Here is a 16591-nt window from a genome sequence, read left to right on the forward strand (position 1 = left end):
TCGAGCCATGAAGCAATAAAAGAAATTGTTACTAAGCCTTTGACTGGATATTGCCAGAAACAGGACCCTCAGTTTCATACTGGAAATTAGGCAGAGGTCCTTGAACATCCAAAAATATGCCATCTCTTCACTAATGAATCTCTGCTTCCATATCACAAAGCTTTTTAAAATCCTTTCCCTTCCCACTAATGCTTTGTATGGCAATAAACGAAAGAAAACACCTCTCTTCTTGTTGACAGTGGATTAGTAGTGCAAACTTCAAGGCCACCATTGCCTCTACTGCACAGAGAAGATAAATTCTTACTGCTGCTTTGCATTCTTAGTACTATGACTGCTGTTTTGTATTAATAGTATAATAATTTAAAGCTTTTCAAAATTACTAGCCAGTTCTCACTTCTGAGAGTATTTAATACAAGATCTTCAAAATATCTGCCTTTATTTGTCCTTCTGTTTGTTTTTTTTTAACCACCTCCACCTCATTTTTAAGACTGGTAACCAAGCAGCAATTTTTTATTTAAATGAGTATCAGCAGCTAGGTTACCCTTAAATGGGAGGATTTAAGTATCATATATGTCTTTAAGAAGATGGTTAGTATCAGCTCCCAACCCTCAAACGAAGACCTGAGGAAAAAACTTACCACAACTTGCAGCATACGATCATTCTGAGCTGTTGGCGCTTCAGTCAACATCTGTGTCAGTGTTTGCATCAGTGTCTTTCCAAGAAGAATCACGGAGCCAAACATAGCAGCTATACCAAACACCATTCCCATGCTGAACCTACAAAGACAGGCAAATAATTAAGAAATGCACAGGTACTAGAAGATATTTAGCCACACTAGAACAACTTAGCAGACAAAATGAGTAAGGCAAAACGTACACATTGCTTCTACTGTTCACACATCAACAATAGAGTATAAAAGCCTTAGTTAAAGGAAACTAACAGCACTAATGGTGTAAACCAGTAACATAGACTTGTATAATATTTTCTTTGTTTAATAAATGTTTGACACCCAAATCACATCTCAATTTATTTTCAAACAATTTTAGGCTGTTCTCATATATTCAATTCTTTATTCAGTTACCCAATATGAGTAACTTCTCATTAGCAGTGAATAAAAGCATAACTTTACAGTGTACAATTTAACATGCTGCACCGCACCATCACATATTTAGTGATGTGGATCGAGTGATGAGATAGCACATATACATACTTGCATCTTCCTGACCAGCAATAAAACAGTGCTAAAAAACATTTACATGAGACTCAAACTTCTTCAAAGAAGAAAAATTAGAAGGTACAAACGCAACACTAGGTTAAAGTCAATTACTTCCAAGGCATTTTTCCTCTCACCCATTTAATTGATTAAAACCATTGTGTTGAAAAGCATTTCAATTTAGATCAGCCCATCTAATGGTTGATTTTCATTCATCATTATTATCATTTTACTCTACTATAATACTTGAAGGATGTGAGAAAGTTTATTTTCTAGATAAAGCACTTCAATTCACTAGCTGTTCTTTTCACAACAGCATAATTGTTCTTTCACCACCCTTAATAAGGCTCACTGGAAATTAACAAATTTATTTTAATCAATATGTACTTCTAATCTTGATTAAATAGAGTGGTATAAACATTACGCTGTAATAAATTATAAACATTAAAAATTGTGACTGATACAAAACTATTTAAAATCAGAGTAAAATCACTTGATGCTATGGAAACCTGTATTAAAGCAGAGTTCTCTTTCACAACTACCTCTTCGGGGGTAGCAATACAGGAAATGAAAATAAATTCAAGCCCTTCTCCTTTTTTTATTTTTTTTCTTTTTTTTCTTTTTTTTCAGATAGGACACAGAGTAGCAGTAGGAAAGCAATTTAGCAATAATTTCTGAAACCAGTCTAGAAGCACCCATACTAACAACTCTTTTAATTTGCCCATTACTAGCAATCTGTGCAATCTTAGCTGAGAAAAGAGTAGGCAAGTAAAAGACAGAATGAGAGCAATGTGCTTCTGTCTAGGTATAGTTGCTGAATGCCTGGCAAATGATTGGCAACAGGGTCGTGATCAGAGGAAAATTAGGTATACAGTAATGGACAGATCTGGGATATGAGAAGCTACCTCCTCACACAATAACATATGTAACAGCTCTATATTTAAGAACTATGAATGGCCCAAACCACAGGTAGGAATACAGTTTGTGGATTTCTAGTTTTATAGCATATCCATATGTAAGTAGCTATATTACTTTTAGCAGAGAAGATAGATTATGCTGGTACAGCACATTTATGGCCACCATGTTTGTTCAATTTTATTGTTAGTCTACAGTAATAACTAGACTGGCCCATTCCACTGCTACAGATAAAAGGCATATGTGATAGTTGCTGCCTCTGTACACATTTGACAGAAAAAAATATCTTGAATGTATACCATAAATACAGAAATCTGGGTTTCCACCTCCCCCAGTTGTAGAACTGCCGGTTGAAAAGTGCTGTTTGCCATCGCATATGAAAGGGAGAGACACTCAAGCCATAGTTCACCAACCAGTCTTCATAAGACGCCTTCAAAGAGCTGGATGACTGCAAAACAGTGGAAAGTATGGTTAACCCCAATCTTTAAGGAAGATCCTGTGCTATGTGACCAAACAGTAAATCACATCCATTCATATGTAAAGACAAACATATAACTTCAGGTACATGTCCTGTACACTATTTGTATTTTGACTCATAGGTGTTACATACAGTACAAGAAGCTATGGCATTGCTTTGAGAAAATCACAGCAGTTCTAGGATTATGAGAGTTTGGGTATTCAGAGGTATTTAGCAAATAACAAAAGATTGTTATTATCTTTATTACCGTTACATCACGTTGACTGGTTTTCAACTGTCTGGATAGAAGGCTAAAAATGAACTTTCATGGTATTTCTTTTCTGTATAATTATATTTAAGCAATTTTTTTGAACAACTACAATAAAGAAAAACACATTGTGTCAGCTTTCTGTTGGCATCAGCTTGTTTCTGTTATTGGTGAGATGTGGATCAGTAGTGGGAGTGTCCTTTAGCAAGGGTAAAAATGAGGTCTACTTTTCAAATGAAGACTACTACTGAAGAGACTTGAAATACATGGTCATACTACCAAAAAGGCAGGACTTTAAAAATTATCAACCTCATCTGCAACAGCAATTTCACTAATAATTTTACAGCCTTTCAAGATACTGTTGGCACACCTTCCTAATAGTTCCAAAGACTTCTCCTTATATTTGTCTTTGTAATGAATGCACCCTATTGACTGTATAATTAATACTTTACTGCTTTAGTACCCAGTATTATAAATAAATAGAAGTAATTTTGCAACTGCTATCTTATAATATATGGTGCTTGTATTCTCAATAGTCCTTCCTCATCCTGCTTCATGGAAGCTAGTATCAGAGAGCCAAAGGACAGCTTTCCCTACAGTTTAAAAGAGAAATCTGTAGAAGAGCAAAAGTGTGTCAGAGCAGGAGCGTGTCTGACATAATCCAGACAAGTCTTTAGAGCTGTCTGAACTACAGCACTGTTCCTGAATTTCCCTATCAGGAACGTGCAGTTTACAAGAGTCTCCCTTCTGCCCCTAGACAGTTCCTGGCTGTCTTCCATGGTTCTTGAAACAAATTTAGAACTTGCCAAGTTCCTTGCATTACTTCTGTCCTTCTGTGGTGGTGATGGGAAACAAGCAGTGTATCGGATCTTCCACAACCATATTCATAGCTTTTCTCATTGTGTTGAATTAATAACAACGTAAACTAAAATGTAAACAAAAACCAGCCCAATTAACAGCCACCCATGTTATCCTTTCTACTTATATGTTTCTGTGTAACTTCCTCCTACAAATAATTGATTTGAGTCATATTTTTGTTCAGTCAGCTGAGGACAACCACAGAAATTTTTGTTGTAATGTATCCCCTGGTCAGTACTGGTCAGTCATTCCCTACAACATTGCTAAGTTTACTATCCACAATCACACTGGCATTTGCTAGCCTGCTTTTAGTAGAAGAGATCACAAAGAACATTACAGTTTTACAAATAACACATAGGCCAGAGAAATAACAAAAAATGCATTCTCTCATAATCTATCTGCTAATTAAGAACAAAAATCCATATGACATTAAGCAAAACTGACATGAGAAAACATCTTTTACAAATTCAGTGAACATATGTGCCCTATTCAGTTCACAGTGGATCAAAAAAACTCAACAACCCCAAACATCCCAAAACCTAACTAGACAAAAACCAACCAACCAAAAAAAGAAACAAATAAGCCAGCACTATAATCAGAAATAGAGATCTGGCACTTCAAAAATATCTGTTCTCTTAACCACATACAAAAACATCAACCACATTTCCCTTCAAAATTCCACTAATGCATCCCTTCAAATTAATTCTAACCAAACCGCAGCCCTTCTCTCCTAGGGAGGCATAAACAAATACGCAGCTCTTAAAAAGAAACGTGGGATTCTTGAACAATACAATTGCAAAAAGACACAAAAAACAACTTTGACTTGCAAATGGTGTTCATAATCACTAAATGACAGCACCCCTTGGAACAACTAACTACATTCCTTTCAAGATGTATTAAAAAGCTCTATGCAAACTCGTGCTCCTTCCGTTCTGAGCCCCGTAGGATCATAACGTTATGACATGCACCATCTTGCCCTGGTATGAGGTATGTTATTACCCTTTGTTTCATTTCAATCCTCCTCCACAAACCTGAGTTCAGCTTCTTTAACTTGAACTCTAAGTGATCTCTGCTACATTAATTTTACTATAAATGTTATACCCTTTTTATTTATTCAACATTTCAAAGTAGCGACCGCCAACTAAATACTCCAGGAGCTCCATAAATATCTACCAGCAAGCAAGAGCCCTTAACATTCTTTTGTGCTGACAAAGTCCGTTCAAGAGCCCTGGACCATTTCATCTTCCCGACCTTAAAAGCTGAGGGCTAACCTCGACTGAATGGGCCTAAAGAATCTTTTATTTCTGATACCAGAAGGAGGGACAGCCTTCTACCCTTTTCACATCCCTGGTCCTTCAAGCAAATGGGATAACTTAGCATGCTGGGGAGCAGCAGTTCAGGGGTCTGCCTAAGTGACTCCCTTTTGTAAGATCCAGCCTTCACCAGGAAGCTTTCTTATCAGTGGTTCGATGAAGAGTAGCAAGAGGAATTTTCCAAATCCCAGCCTGAATCACCATTGATTTGCTAACACAAATGTACCCTGTAATTCAAGCAATAATATGTGAATTTATTTGTGCAAAATGTCACTTATACACATAGTTCTCCCTTTCATGCTACAGAGTACCAAAGAGTGAGACTGCCTAACAAAAATGCTTGAAATCTGAACAAAAATACTAAGAGATCAAAGTAAGCAAGAGACATTGCAAGTCTAAAAGGTTTACAGAATAAACATCAGGTCATAGCACATATCGTCTTACCCAAAACATTATCAGCATAATGAACAGAGAAGTACTCCAGAAGCATTTTTCAGTCATATTCTGTATATCATTTTCATGCACTTACACTGCAAGAGACTGGAGATCTAGGCAGTTTGCTATAGTTGCCAGCAGTTCAGAGTCACGAGTGTGGTGGGAGATTTAGAATACTAGCAATAAAACAAACATGAGTTTCCTAATTACGTAAATCTGGTTATTTAATCCATCATTTATTTTGGCTGTGGTACTCAAAACTAATCAGATCTACCAGTAAGGTCTACCGAAACCCAGCAGCTCCCACATACATCCGGACAATTAATTACCATTGATAACTTGCAGTCAAAACGTCAAAGTTACAGTTTAACTCCTGGACTCTTCTGCTTGCTAGGGCATTCCAGGCATTCCCTTTCTGTTTCAATGTAAAGTAGATACTAAGTTGCCCCAAAACAAGGTAGATTTTTTTTCTCCTTTGCTGCCTCTAGGTTCTTACAAAAGCACTGGCTCTTCTTACAAGAAGGAATTATTTTAAGCTCTAATTCTGAAAAAAAACCTTCCAAATCTCAGAGATACAAATGGGTCTCAGCACCATGCCACAAGAGTTTGCTCTGTGAATTCAGTGATAGCTTTCCAGCCTGAGATCTTTCATCAGACACAAAGCTACAGCCAGAATAACATCAGCCTGCTGACTGACCTTCCTGATGGCTTTTAGAGTGTCTCGCTTGTCTTGTCTTCAGCCAATCCTCTAATGTGTTTCCAAACAATGTTGTGCTTGTTGCCACATATAGCCTTGATGTATTTAACACAGACTTAACAGATAACATAGACTTGATGCATTAAATTTTGAAAAGTCTTCAGATAAATTACTTTCTTCTTCTTCTTCTTCTCCTTCTTCTTAATATTATTATCATTATTATTATTATTATTCCATTTGTACCATTAAAACAGATTAATACCTGACAAGTAGTGGCTCTCACCATTGACTGCGCTGTGTTTGCTCTACAACAGTTAACAGCAGAGGGAGCTACTTAATTTTCCACGGGTCCTCATCAGATAAAACACAGCTTTCCTTTTAGCGCTTTTCCCTGTTTCACACCAGTGACACAATGAATATTTATTACTTTGATACCGCTAGGCCCTACCCATACTGGATAAAAACAGCGCAGTTCCTGCACTGTAGCATTAATTTATAAAGCCAGAGAATTCTAGGTGGAACCTTTTATATTTTCCTCTTATTTCTTGTCGGGATAGCGCTGTGGGCCCGGCAGCCTGAAGCAGCCCTTAAGTCTGATGGGTGGGACAGCCCGAGTAGCCTCAGGCCTTCAGGGCCCGCGCAGGGGAACGGCGGCCTCTCACGGGCGAGGTGTGGACCGTGGCCGGCCCCCGAGGAGGGAGGGAGGGAGGGAAGAAGGGGAGGGAGGGGAGGCCGCTGTTTAGGGGCGGTGTGGGATGCCGCCGGCCCAGAGGGGTGAGAGGGTGGGAGCGTTGCCGCTGACCCGCCTATACGCCTATAGGGCTCCCGTTGGGCTCTGATCCCACAGCCCTCACCTTGAGCAGCGTATCCGCCAGGTAGATGGCGCACCAGCCCCCCAGCACGCAAACCACCACCGAGATCGGGATCATCGTGGCAGCCCAGCCGGCGGCCGCGGCGGCTTTCTCGGCGATGAGAACTTAGGAACTAAAGCTACCCCGGAACCTTTCTCCACCGACCGTATTATCCGCACGGACACTTCCGGGATCCGCATAGAGACTGGGCAGGTGGTGTCGTGACGTCACGCAGGCATGGAGGCGTTCCCCTCCCAGCAACGCGCATGCGCAGTGCTGTCTAACTCAGTTTTAGATGTTATAACTGAGGTGTGCGCTGATGGGAGGGCATGAGTAGACTTCTAAAGGGTGAATATATAAGGGCATTAAAAACCGATATCCATCAGTTATATCTGATATCCATCATGCAATGTTATCTCAATTCCATGCAAAGACTTGAAAGGCAAAATTAATAGCGTAGCTGTAGTGATTAAATGTAATTAGTGGAGTAAATATCAAACAGAATTTGATAATGGTACATGAATTAAGATGTTATCAACAGCAGTTAGTGAATTAATATCATACACATATTTATATAGATGTAACAAACATATTTTTCTAAAAATAATTATGAACATATCTAATAATTATTCTCTTCGACTTTCAGGCATTACTGAAGTAAGGATAAAGAATTATTCAGATTTTGTCATGCTGGATACACGACACATTGCAGGGTAAAAGTATAATTCACAGAATCACAGAATTGTAGGGGTTGGAAGGGACCTCAAGAGATCATTGAGTCCAACCCCCCTGCCAAAGCAGGCTCCCTACACCAAATAATTACATTCTTAACAGTGCTTTCAAGAGCTCTAATGTTAGAGGGGTTCGCTGGGCCCCAGGGAAATCACACCTTCTCACAGTTCATCTCAGACCTAAAATCTGCTCAACGTGGATTTTGCCAGTTTGAAATCAATATGATCGGAATGTGACTTGATTGGGAAAATGTTTGAGCCTCGAGGTCAACAAATGGGCTCTAAGATGTGTTTTGAATTGTATTCGTTACTAAGTTGCTGGGTTTTGAGATGAGCTAAACAGTGGGAAGGAAGGCTGGAACAAAATGTGGCCTTGATTCTGCATAAGTTTCTGTGCTGACTTGAAGGACTTGACTGCTTTCATGAAGCACATGAATGTTTGCGGAATTTCAAGCACAGAGAAGGATGCGAACAAGAAATAAATGGGTAAAGATGAAATGAGTGATCCTTTAAGCACTTATGCAGGATTGGCTATTGCAGATGGAAGGAATGTAAAGATCAGAGAAAAGAAGAAATCTGACACACGAGAGATGAAGAGACTGGCACCCTGGAGAAATGTGTACAGTATTGCTTATAAGTGTTTGAACAACAAATGCTTGTTCATGCTCTTCAGTTAAGTTACTAGAATTTTATCTAAAAATCTCAGAATATGGAAAAAATTCAGTAATGAGAGTTCTGTAGTCATGTAATATGCATGGTATTTTAAAATGGAAAAATAAAAACAAGGAAAGAAAAAACTTTTGACCCTTGCTGTGCCTAGTGAGCAGAATATTTTACAATATTTTTGGTACTTTATATTCCAAGTAAAGCACAAAACAGTCTTACTTTATTCAAATACAAATGAGGTCAAAGCATTCTGTTTAGTTTCAGCATTCATTTGCATTAGTCAACCTGTTCACCAAAATTACATGCTGGAAAGGTGGGACTTTGACGCTTAAAACAAATGAAATTAGTTCTTAGGTTTCTGTTCTTGGAAATAATTTAAATAAAGGAAAAGCACAAACATTCATAGAAACGTGCCTTTACTATGTTTGTATGTTAGAAAGAGTAGTATGCTTTTTCATCAATTGTTGATTACTAGTGCTTGATCTATAACAAAAGCTACAGGTCTTAATTGCTAACACTTCTCAGCATTTATTCATCCATCATAACTCATTTAGGCACATCACAACTGCAACTGCTTGAAGAAAAGGTCCTCCAAAGCTGTGCTCCAAGAAGAAATGGACATAAGACTAAAAAGTAACAACAAAATCCTGAAGGAAAAACAGAATCTTGAGAGATGTGGCTCGAATGTTAATCTAGAATTAAATTCTATATTAATAATAGTTTTGGGCTTCCACTGCTTGTTGTAGATGGTAGTCTTGTTTGCTGAACTGTTTGGCTTTGCACTCTATGCAGCTGTTAAGGCCTTACATATGAGAGAAAACATAGAATTTCTACTGCAGAGTCACTGTTTAACATTGGCTCTTGTGCTGGGATACTTCTGTGATTTTATAAGTCCGTCGTTGAAAATAGATTTTTCTGAACTGCAGAAAACAAAGTACTCAGTCAGTGAAGGAGGAGGGCATGCATGGGAAGATAACTCCAAGCATTTGTTGTGCTTTTCTGTGCTTGAAATTACTTGTGAAATCTCTAGGTACACAAATCCCTGTTCTTCTGCAGCGCAATAAATAATTTCCTTTTAATGGGTATCATTTTGTGCTCGCTGTAACCTGAAATAAACACACATGATAGCATTAGACCTATCTAGTCTCAATCCCAAAAGCTGCAGGGCAGCCCTGAACCTTAGTGAAAATATTGCACTTACCTTGTGTAAGTCAAAGTGAGAAAAAACTTTGAAGAAGACAAAGCCATTTCTGATTCACTGTTGAGCAGATATACTGCTTGAATTACTTGTATTAACCTCTGTGTATAAGGTATTTAGCTCTTCTAACAGGAAGGTCTTGCACAGGAGGAACGTGAGAGGTTTTTGCTGCCTTCCTTGACTGTACAGAAGGCTAAAGAAGCTCCTGAGTCACTTCAGCACAGCATAGCCCTTGGCTCCTCACTGGTTGTGTTTTGCCTCAAGGATCAGGCTGCAAGCAGCAGCTGCTTCATGTCCACTCAGCCCCCCAGGCAGCAGATAAACTGAATTTTGCAATTTCCCAGTACTACAAATCCTCCCTGCCTCTTGTCGTTCTATGTGCATGGGGACTGCCTGTGACAAAACCACTGTTTTGCCTTACTTAAGTTATTCTATGTTAGGAACCTGAGCTAAGGACATTTCCTCTCCCTTGATAAAAATAAATCATCAGTTTGAAAGTTGGCTATAAGAAAGCTGTACGCATCTTCCTGTAGCACTCTATTCATAATGCAAATATTATATTCTAGCACCTCCCTGACAGTTGGTGGGCACAGGAAATACAGAGCAGCCCACAGTTCTCAAAAGTCATATTCAGGACTTTCAAGCACCACTGTTAGCTCCAGCCCTTGAGAACTGAACTGTGCTTTGAAGGGCTACCCCCTGTGTTGCACAGCCTGATGTGACTGAATCAAGTAGCTTAATATAGCTTCTTTTTTGAGGGTCTTCGCTGTCCTTGGATAGAAGATAATACCGGTCCACAAACCTACTTCATATGGGTGTCAAGTAATACATTTAATACATTAAGATTATAAAAAATAGTCTTGGGCCCTTTCCTAACAGAAACTGTTTATACTATTTTTAACAGCTGAGATTTGATACTGTGTTGAGAAGCATCATTTAGAAGTTACCAGCTGGAGAACTTCAGTGGCCTTTCTGTGCCAACACTGATTTCTGTTGACAGTTTTTCTCTGAATGCGTCCAAAGTTTGTATGGCAGGAGATTGCAAGTGACTGAAAATGTTACTGCATCAGATCTGATTCAATACAAATGAAGTTTGATAAAGATCATGTTTGACTGCCGGATAGATAGGTATGACTAGTAGATTTATTCGTATCTTTGGCACGGAAAGCATTCATTCTTAATTACCTTATTTTTTAAAACTTAGGAGACATGAGAAGCTCAGGATTTTTTTTTCCTTATGACTCATAGGAACTAAGATAAGTGTTTTGATATTGATTCACACTTTAAAAATCTTCACACCTACAGTTTATCAATCTTCAGCTTTTATTTTCTGTTCAGCAGATACAAACCAAATATAGCAACTGATCAATCATGTGTGATTCAGCAACTTGACAAAGTTGTCCTTGAATTTCGCTCTTTTTTATTTGAAGGCATTAATTTCTTTTTAATGCCCTTGGCCTTGATATTCTGCTTCCAGTGCATTGCCTTATCTCCCTCATTCTGGATCCATCCTCCTAGCCAGGCAGATTTTTCATGTCTCAACCATGCCTTTTTTTTGCTGTCATGTAGATGAGGAGTCTTCTCTGTTTTCTTTATTATTCCTTTGCTGAATGCCCTACTCAAGTCTACTACATTTGCTCCAGGAGCAGGAACTTTGTGTGTGAGCTGAGCACCTTCAAAACTGAAATTAATTTACTTGCTTAAGAAATGATTACATTGCTTTATATGGTGCTGAGCCCCTGGTTCCTTTGATATATCTGTACCTAGCTCTTGTTTATCTTTGGACTAACTGGATAGAATGAATCATAGAACTATAGAATCATAGAATTACCCAGGTTGGAAAAGACCTCAAAGTTCAAGTCCAATCGCAGCCTAGCCATAGTACCCTAACTCTAACAACCCTCTGATAAATCATATCCCTGAGCACCACATCCAAACGGCTCTTAAACATATCCAGGGACAGTGACTCAACCACCTCCCTAGGGAGCCTATTCTAGTACTTGACTACCCTTTCTGTAAATAAGTGTTTTCTAACATCCAGCCTAAACTTACCTTGGCGCAATGGCAAAATTTCTTTCTGTATGTCTGGTGAGATCTCTTAATTGGACCACTGAAGGTGAGAGGTAATATTGTTGAGCAGATGTAACCAAATGATGATGTAATCAACTGCATCAAGTAAGTCTCTTAGATGATACAGGCATATTTGAATTATCTTCATTTGTGAAATGATGGATGGTACATAATTTCATTAATGTTTCACTTACTTCCTTTTTTATTTTTATTTTTATTTTTATTTTTATTTTTATTTTTATTTTTATTTTTATTTTTATTTTTATTTTTATTTTTATTTTTATTTTTATTTTTATTTTTATTTTTATTTTTACTTTTATTTTTATTTTTATTTTTATTATTATTATTTTTATTTTTATTTTTATTTTTCCTTTCAAAATTGTATGCCCAGAACAAAATCTGATGCTTCAATGTCATGGTTTTTGTATCTTTTCCAAATTATGCTGAATCACTGCAACAGACAGGATGTTTACACAGTCAGCATGTCACTTAAGATTCATATTGCCCTCAAAATATGCCAGTACTTTTGCTCTTTATTATGGTATCAGCTTTTAATGGCTAAGATTTACCGGGAGGAAAGGGGAAACAAATTTGCTGTTTTTTATATCATCATCGCATTTCAGTTACTCAAAGTATGTAAGAATTTTGCAGAATAAAAAGAAACAGAGAATATAGCTTTTTGGGTAATTCAGTAGTCAAAGCTGTGATGTTCTAACATTTGCATTGGGTTATACTAATAATTCTGTTTTTAGAACTTAATGCAAGTTCTTGGATGATACTAACGAAGCTATTAAAAGATGCTGGATCTCTGAAATTTAGAACAAGGTCACTGGCAGCCTCTAGTGAGACCATCTTCTAATACAAGGCTAATTATTTCTTGATGGAATAGTCTGTGATAATAATTACCATGCTTTTATATGGAAAAGAAAGAGAGCATGCAATAGCTGAATTGATATTTAGCAGCTCAGAAACGTCACAGAAACAAAACCAGCTAATTTAGATATGTTTGTTGATTTCCTGTCCATTAGATAATAGCAAACGTTTTTGCACGCTTTTTATGCCATTCGTTATTGAAACAGACTGGCGTTACTGTTGACAAAGCTGTACAAGTAGAAACTCAAAGTGATGAATTTCTCAGGATATTGAGAAACATACAGATCAGGGGAAACTGGGAGGAATAAACAGTAGATGGTACTTCCTCAAATAACATTTATTTTGACAAAGCAGTTGAGATCTGTCAGTCTTTCTGAAATATAGGGATTACAGGAGTTTTTATTTTAAGACAAAAGTAAGTAGTGGCTGTGAGAATGCCAAGCCATTGCTAGCTTTGGTATATATATATATATATTGTTGTTCTGTCTGGCTTCATATGATGATAACACTGCTAAAATTCTCTGTCTTTCATCAAGCTTCTGTGCCAAATAATTGTTAAGTGGAGTACAAAACTCTCTACTTGGGGGAAAGTGCCCAAATACACAAATAAAATCTGTGTGGGTTAGAAAATAGAGTGTTCTATTTTCTCCAGGGTCCTCTAGGTTGGTCCTCTCATAAATCGGACTGATATCAGGCTTCTTATTTATAATCCTTAGTCATTATTGTGAATGCCAGTATCTTCTAAACCTAGGTGTATTGAATGAGGAGAACAGTTTATCTTGCACCACAGCCTAAATCTTAATATTCTTTTCCAAACAATTCAAATAAAGATAATTAATTCACCAACTATGTAATATTCCGTTCCCACTATTTTTTTGCCTGGTAATAAATTGTAAAAGAGCTAAAAATAGGACAATCAAGCAAAGCTTTATATGGACAAATATATTACAATATGCCAAACATACTAAGATACCAATTGCTACTACCTGAATGAAAGCTCTAGGGATGTATTTGTTAATTTCTTACTGTAAAGGAGTTTTATTTCATGTGAACTGAGAGTGTGGCTACTCCTTTGTATACTTACATTTTTATTTGTATTACATTGCTTGCATCACATTACAATATTTTGAACTACAGAAGAAAAATATTCTTTAGGAGCCTCAGGGAAGTTATAACTGTGCTTGTGAGATTTCTCAAAAAGCAAAACATTTAAATAAGCACATTAAGTAGTGACAGGCTAAAGAAACAATTCAGACATTACACAGTGAAACATCCCAGTCAAGAAGAAAGATACATACACATTTCTGTTAACCATCAACTTTGTTTTCAAAACCAATAAGCTGTTCCAGCATGTTAATTAGACAAGCTTCTAGAAATGCAACAGAAGTATATTTTGTACTGTATTGGGATTTTCCTACTTCAAATTATCCATTTGGATCTTTGGACACAGGACAATAAGTTTACATACTGTGTGTCAGTGTACTGTTCTCTGGCACTTACCCACCATGCACTTAGTCTGCCATTTGAAATGCACATATATCTCATGATTTACTTATTAAATCATTGGCTGCACGCATTTCACAGATGGATCTGCAAGTCACGGGGCTGTGCATCCTAGTGGTTATTCAAAGGCAATCAAACCCTACAAAATTATTGTAAAAAAATCCATTTTTTTTTTTTGTTTTCCCCCATTGACAACTATGCAGAACTACATTTTCATTCTTTCATTGATAAAACTTGGGTTTTCCCTTCCATCACAACTATTTAACACCTCTTAGGTGTAATAGTTCATGAGTGTTAGGTAAGTGACATAGGTAAATTCTCTTCCTGCTTGGAAATCACTGAAGTTACCCTTTACATTACTGTGTTATGAAAATGTTGCAGGAAACAGTGTTTATTTGATCTTTCTCAGACATATTCATGAGATGGTGGGTTTACAAAATGGAAGCAATGGCATGGTTTGAACTATGGAACCTTTGCTAATTTAACAGCACTTGGAGGAAAAAACCCTGCCTGCTTCTTGTATCCCAGAGCTGATTCTTATTATGATAATTGTAATATAAATTGGAATAAATTAATTTACAAGACCACATTACAAAAGTATACCACCTCTTTCATTACCTTCTAATACTTTTATTCTAAGTATGATTCTTTGCGAAGAGGTACATAAAGTCATTTATGTAGTGCAAACTTTGCTTTAACATGGTCTCAACTGTCTGAAAAGCATGACCTTAGACCTTAACAGAACAAACTTCTGCATTCTAGGGAAAAGACCTGTCTGTGAGCCCTTATGAACTCTGCCAAGTTTCAAGTGCAATACTCTACTTAAACCTCGAGACACTTATAACTGTTATTCCTGGCCTTTCTGGGTAGGTAGGCCAGGGGCCTCACTAGCAGGGTCTGATTGCCCTCTGTACTTCGGCTGGACTCAACCCAAACACATGTGCCTGTGGCATGCCTTCCTGTGTGTCTTTCCTGGGAATGAATAGCCTATGAATAGACTGCAAGCTGCCAAAGCAAGTCATCAACTTTATAAGCTGCTTCCAGATGACAGCTCTTTTGGGAAGAAGGGCAGTAGAGAGTGAGTCACTGGCTTAATGAAGTGGTCTGGGATGTCATCTTCCTCTTTAAGGTAGCTGAAATGGAATGACTGGCATGTCAAGTGATTTAATGTTAAGGGAAATGCTCCTCAAAATCACTATCGCAACCATATTTTGGTATAATTTTGGAACTTGTTGAGCGTCCCTTAAAAGTTGCTATATCCTTCTCCAGCAGCAAGTGGTTGTGTGGTATCATAGACTCATAGAATACTTTAGGCTGGAAGGGATGTTAAAGCCCACCCAGCCCCAACCCCTGACATGGGCAGGGCTGCTCCCCCACCAGCTCAGGTTGCCCAGGGCCCATCCAGCCTGGCCTTGAGCACCTCCAGGGATGGATGAATCACCACAGGTTCTCTGGACAGCTAAGCCAGCACCTCACCAACCTCTGAGTAAAGGATTTCCTCCTAATATCTAATCTTAGTCTACTCTCTTTTAGTTTAAAGCCATTGTTCCTAGTCCTATCACTGTTGGACTGTGTGAAAAGTCTCTTCTCCTGTTTGTAAGCTCCCTTTGAGTACTGGAAGGCCACAATGTGGTCTCCCTGGAGCCTTCTCTTCTTCAGACTGAACAAGCCCAGATCCCTCAACCTTTTTTAATAGGAGAGGTGCTCCAGCTCTCTAATCATCTTTCTGAACCTCCTCTGGGCCCTGTCCAACAGCTCCATATCCATCCTCTATGGGGGGTCTCAGGTCTGGACACAGTACTCCAGACAGGTTCTCACAAGGGCGGAGTAGAGGGGGACAGTTCCAGTAATTCCAGGGATAACACTGCTGTTTTTGCAGTTAGTGCTGTGGGTCAGTGGAAAACAGGCATAGCAGAGCAAGAGGAAAGTTCTCTTCTCTAAAGCTGTAATGGGCAGGAGGCTGCACTTGTAGAAGTGGGAAAATGAGGCTGTGTCCCACACAACTCGCTCATCTCCTTCACTTGACTTCAGCACTCACAGGTAGTGTGAGCACAACTGTATAATAACTTTTCATGTCTTTATTAACTATATAAGCTTCCCACACACTTGTTCCTTGGTTTTTCTTCATTCATATGCCCTACCTTTCAACAACCAGCAGCCATGGCTTCACCAGTTCAGGAGCTCTCCTTCCTGCCATCACAGCATTCCTGCATGCAGAAACAGCAAGCCAAGACCCTTGGGCAACTTTACTCCCAACCCAGCAACAATATAGCAATGCTGTTGTGACATTCACCTCCCCTAGATAGTCCCAATGAGGTGAGTTCTTCCTAATTACGTCTTTGTAATTATTTCTTTCTCTGATGTGGGAGGGAGGGAGGCATGTGCTGCCCCACACACTGCTGGAGGAGATGTGTACTACCTCCCACCATCATGTGCCGCAGGGAAAGGGAGGGCATGAAAAGGACCCAAAGGTGTGTTCCTTCAATACCTACTGCTTGACACTTGAGCCCCGGTTTTACGATGGTCAAGTGTCACAGGGGACC

At 38.5% G+C, this 16591-nt stretch overlaps 1 protein-coding gene across 9 annotated transcripts in view; it reads right to left on the reverse strand.

The window, feature by feature from the left end:
* Positions 1-7142, reverse strand: part of MBTPS2 (membrane bound transcription factor peptidase, site 2) — a 30197-nt gene extending 23055 nt beyond the window's left edge. For 7 of the 9 annotated variants that reach the window (XR_001559587.3, XR_014946956.1, XR_014946957.1 and 4 more), the window contains exons 1-3: positions 7011-7142; positions 2428-2576; positions 638-776 (exon numbers count right to left, since the gene is read on the reverse strand). Coding sequence is in view for 3 of the 9 variants with exons in the window: in XM_015885401.3 (XP_015740887.2) it covers positions 638-776; positions 2428-2576; positions 7011-7085 (363 nt within the window). In the remaining 6 variants the exon portion in view is untranslated. Of the gene's footprint in view, positions 1-637; positions 777-2427; positions 2577-5468; positions 5493-5553; positions 5629-7010 lie in introns of those variants that run through there. The other 2 variants (XM_085549942.1, XM_085549941.1) reach the window with 2 other exon arrangements.
* Between the last annotated feature and the right edge of the window lie 9449 nt (positions 7143-16591).

The sequence above is a fragment of the Coturnix japonica genome, chromosome 1, assembly GCF_054131305.1.
Source record: "Coturnix japonica strain WE chromosome 1, WE-NBRP24, whole genome shotgun sequence".
NCBI classification, from domain to species: Eukaryota; Metazoa; Chordata; class Aves; order Galliformes; family Phasianidae; genus Coturnix; species Coturnix japonica.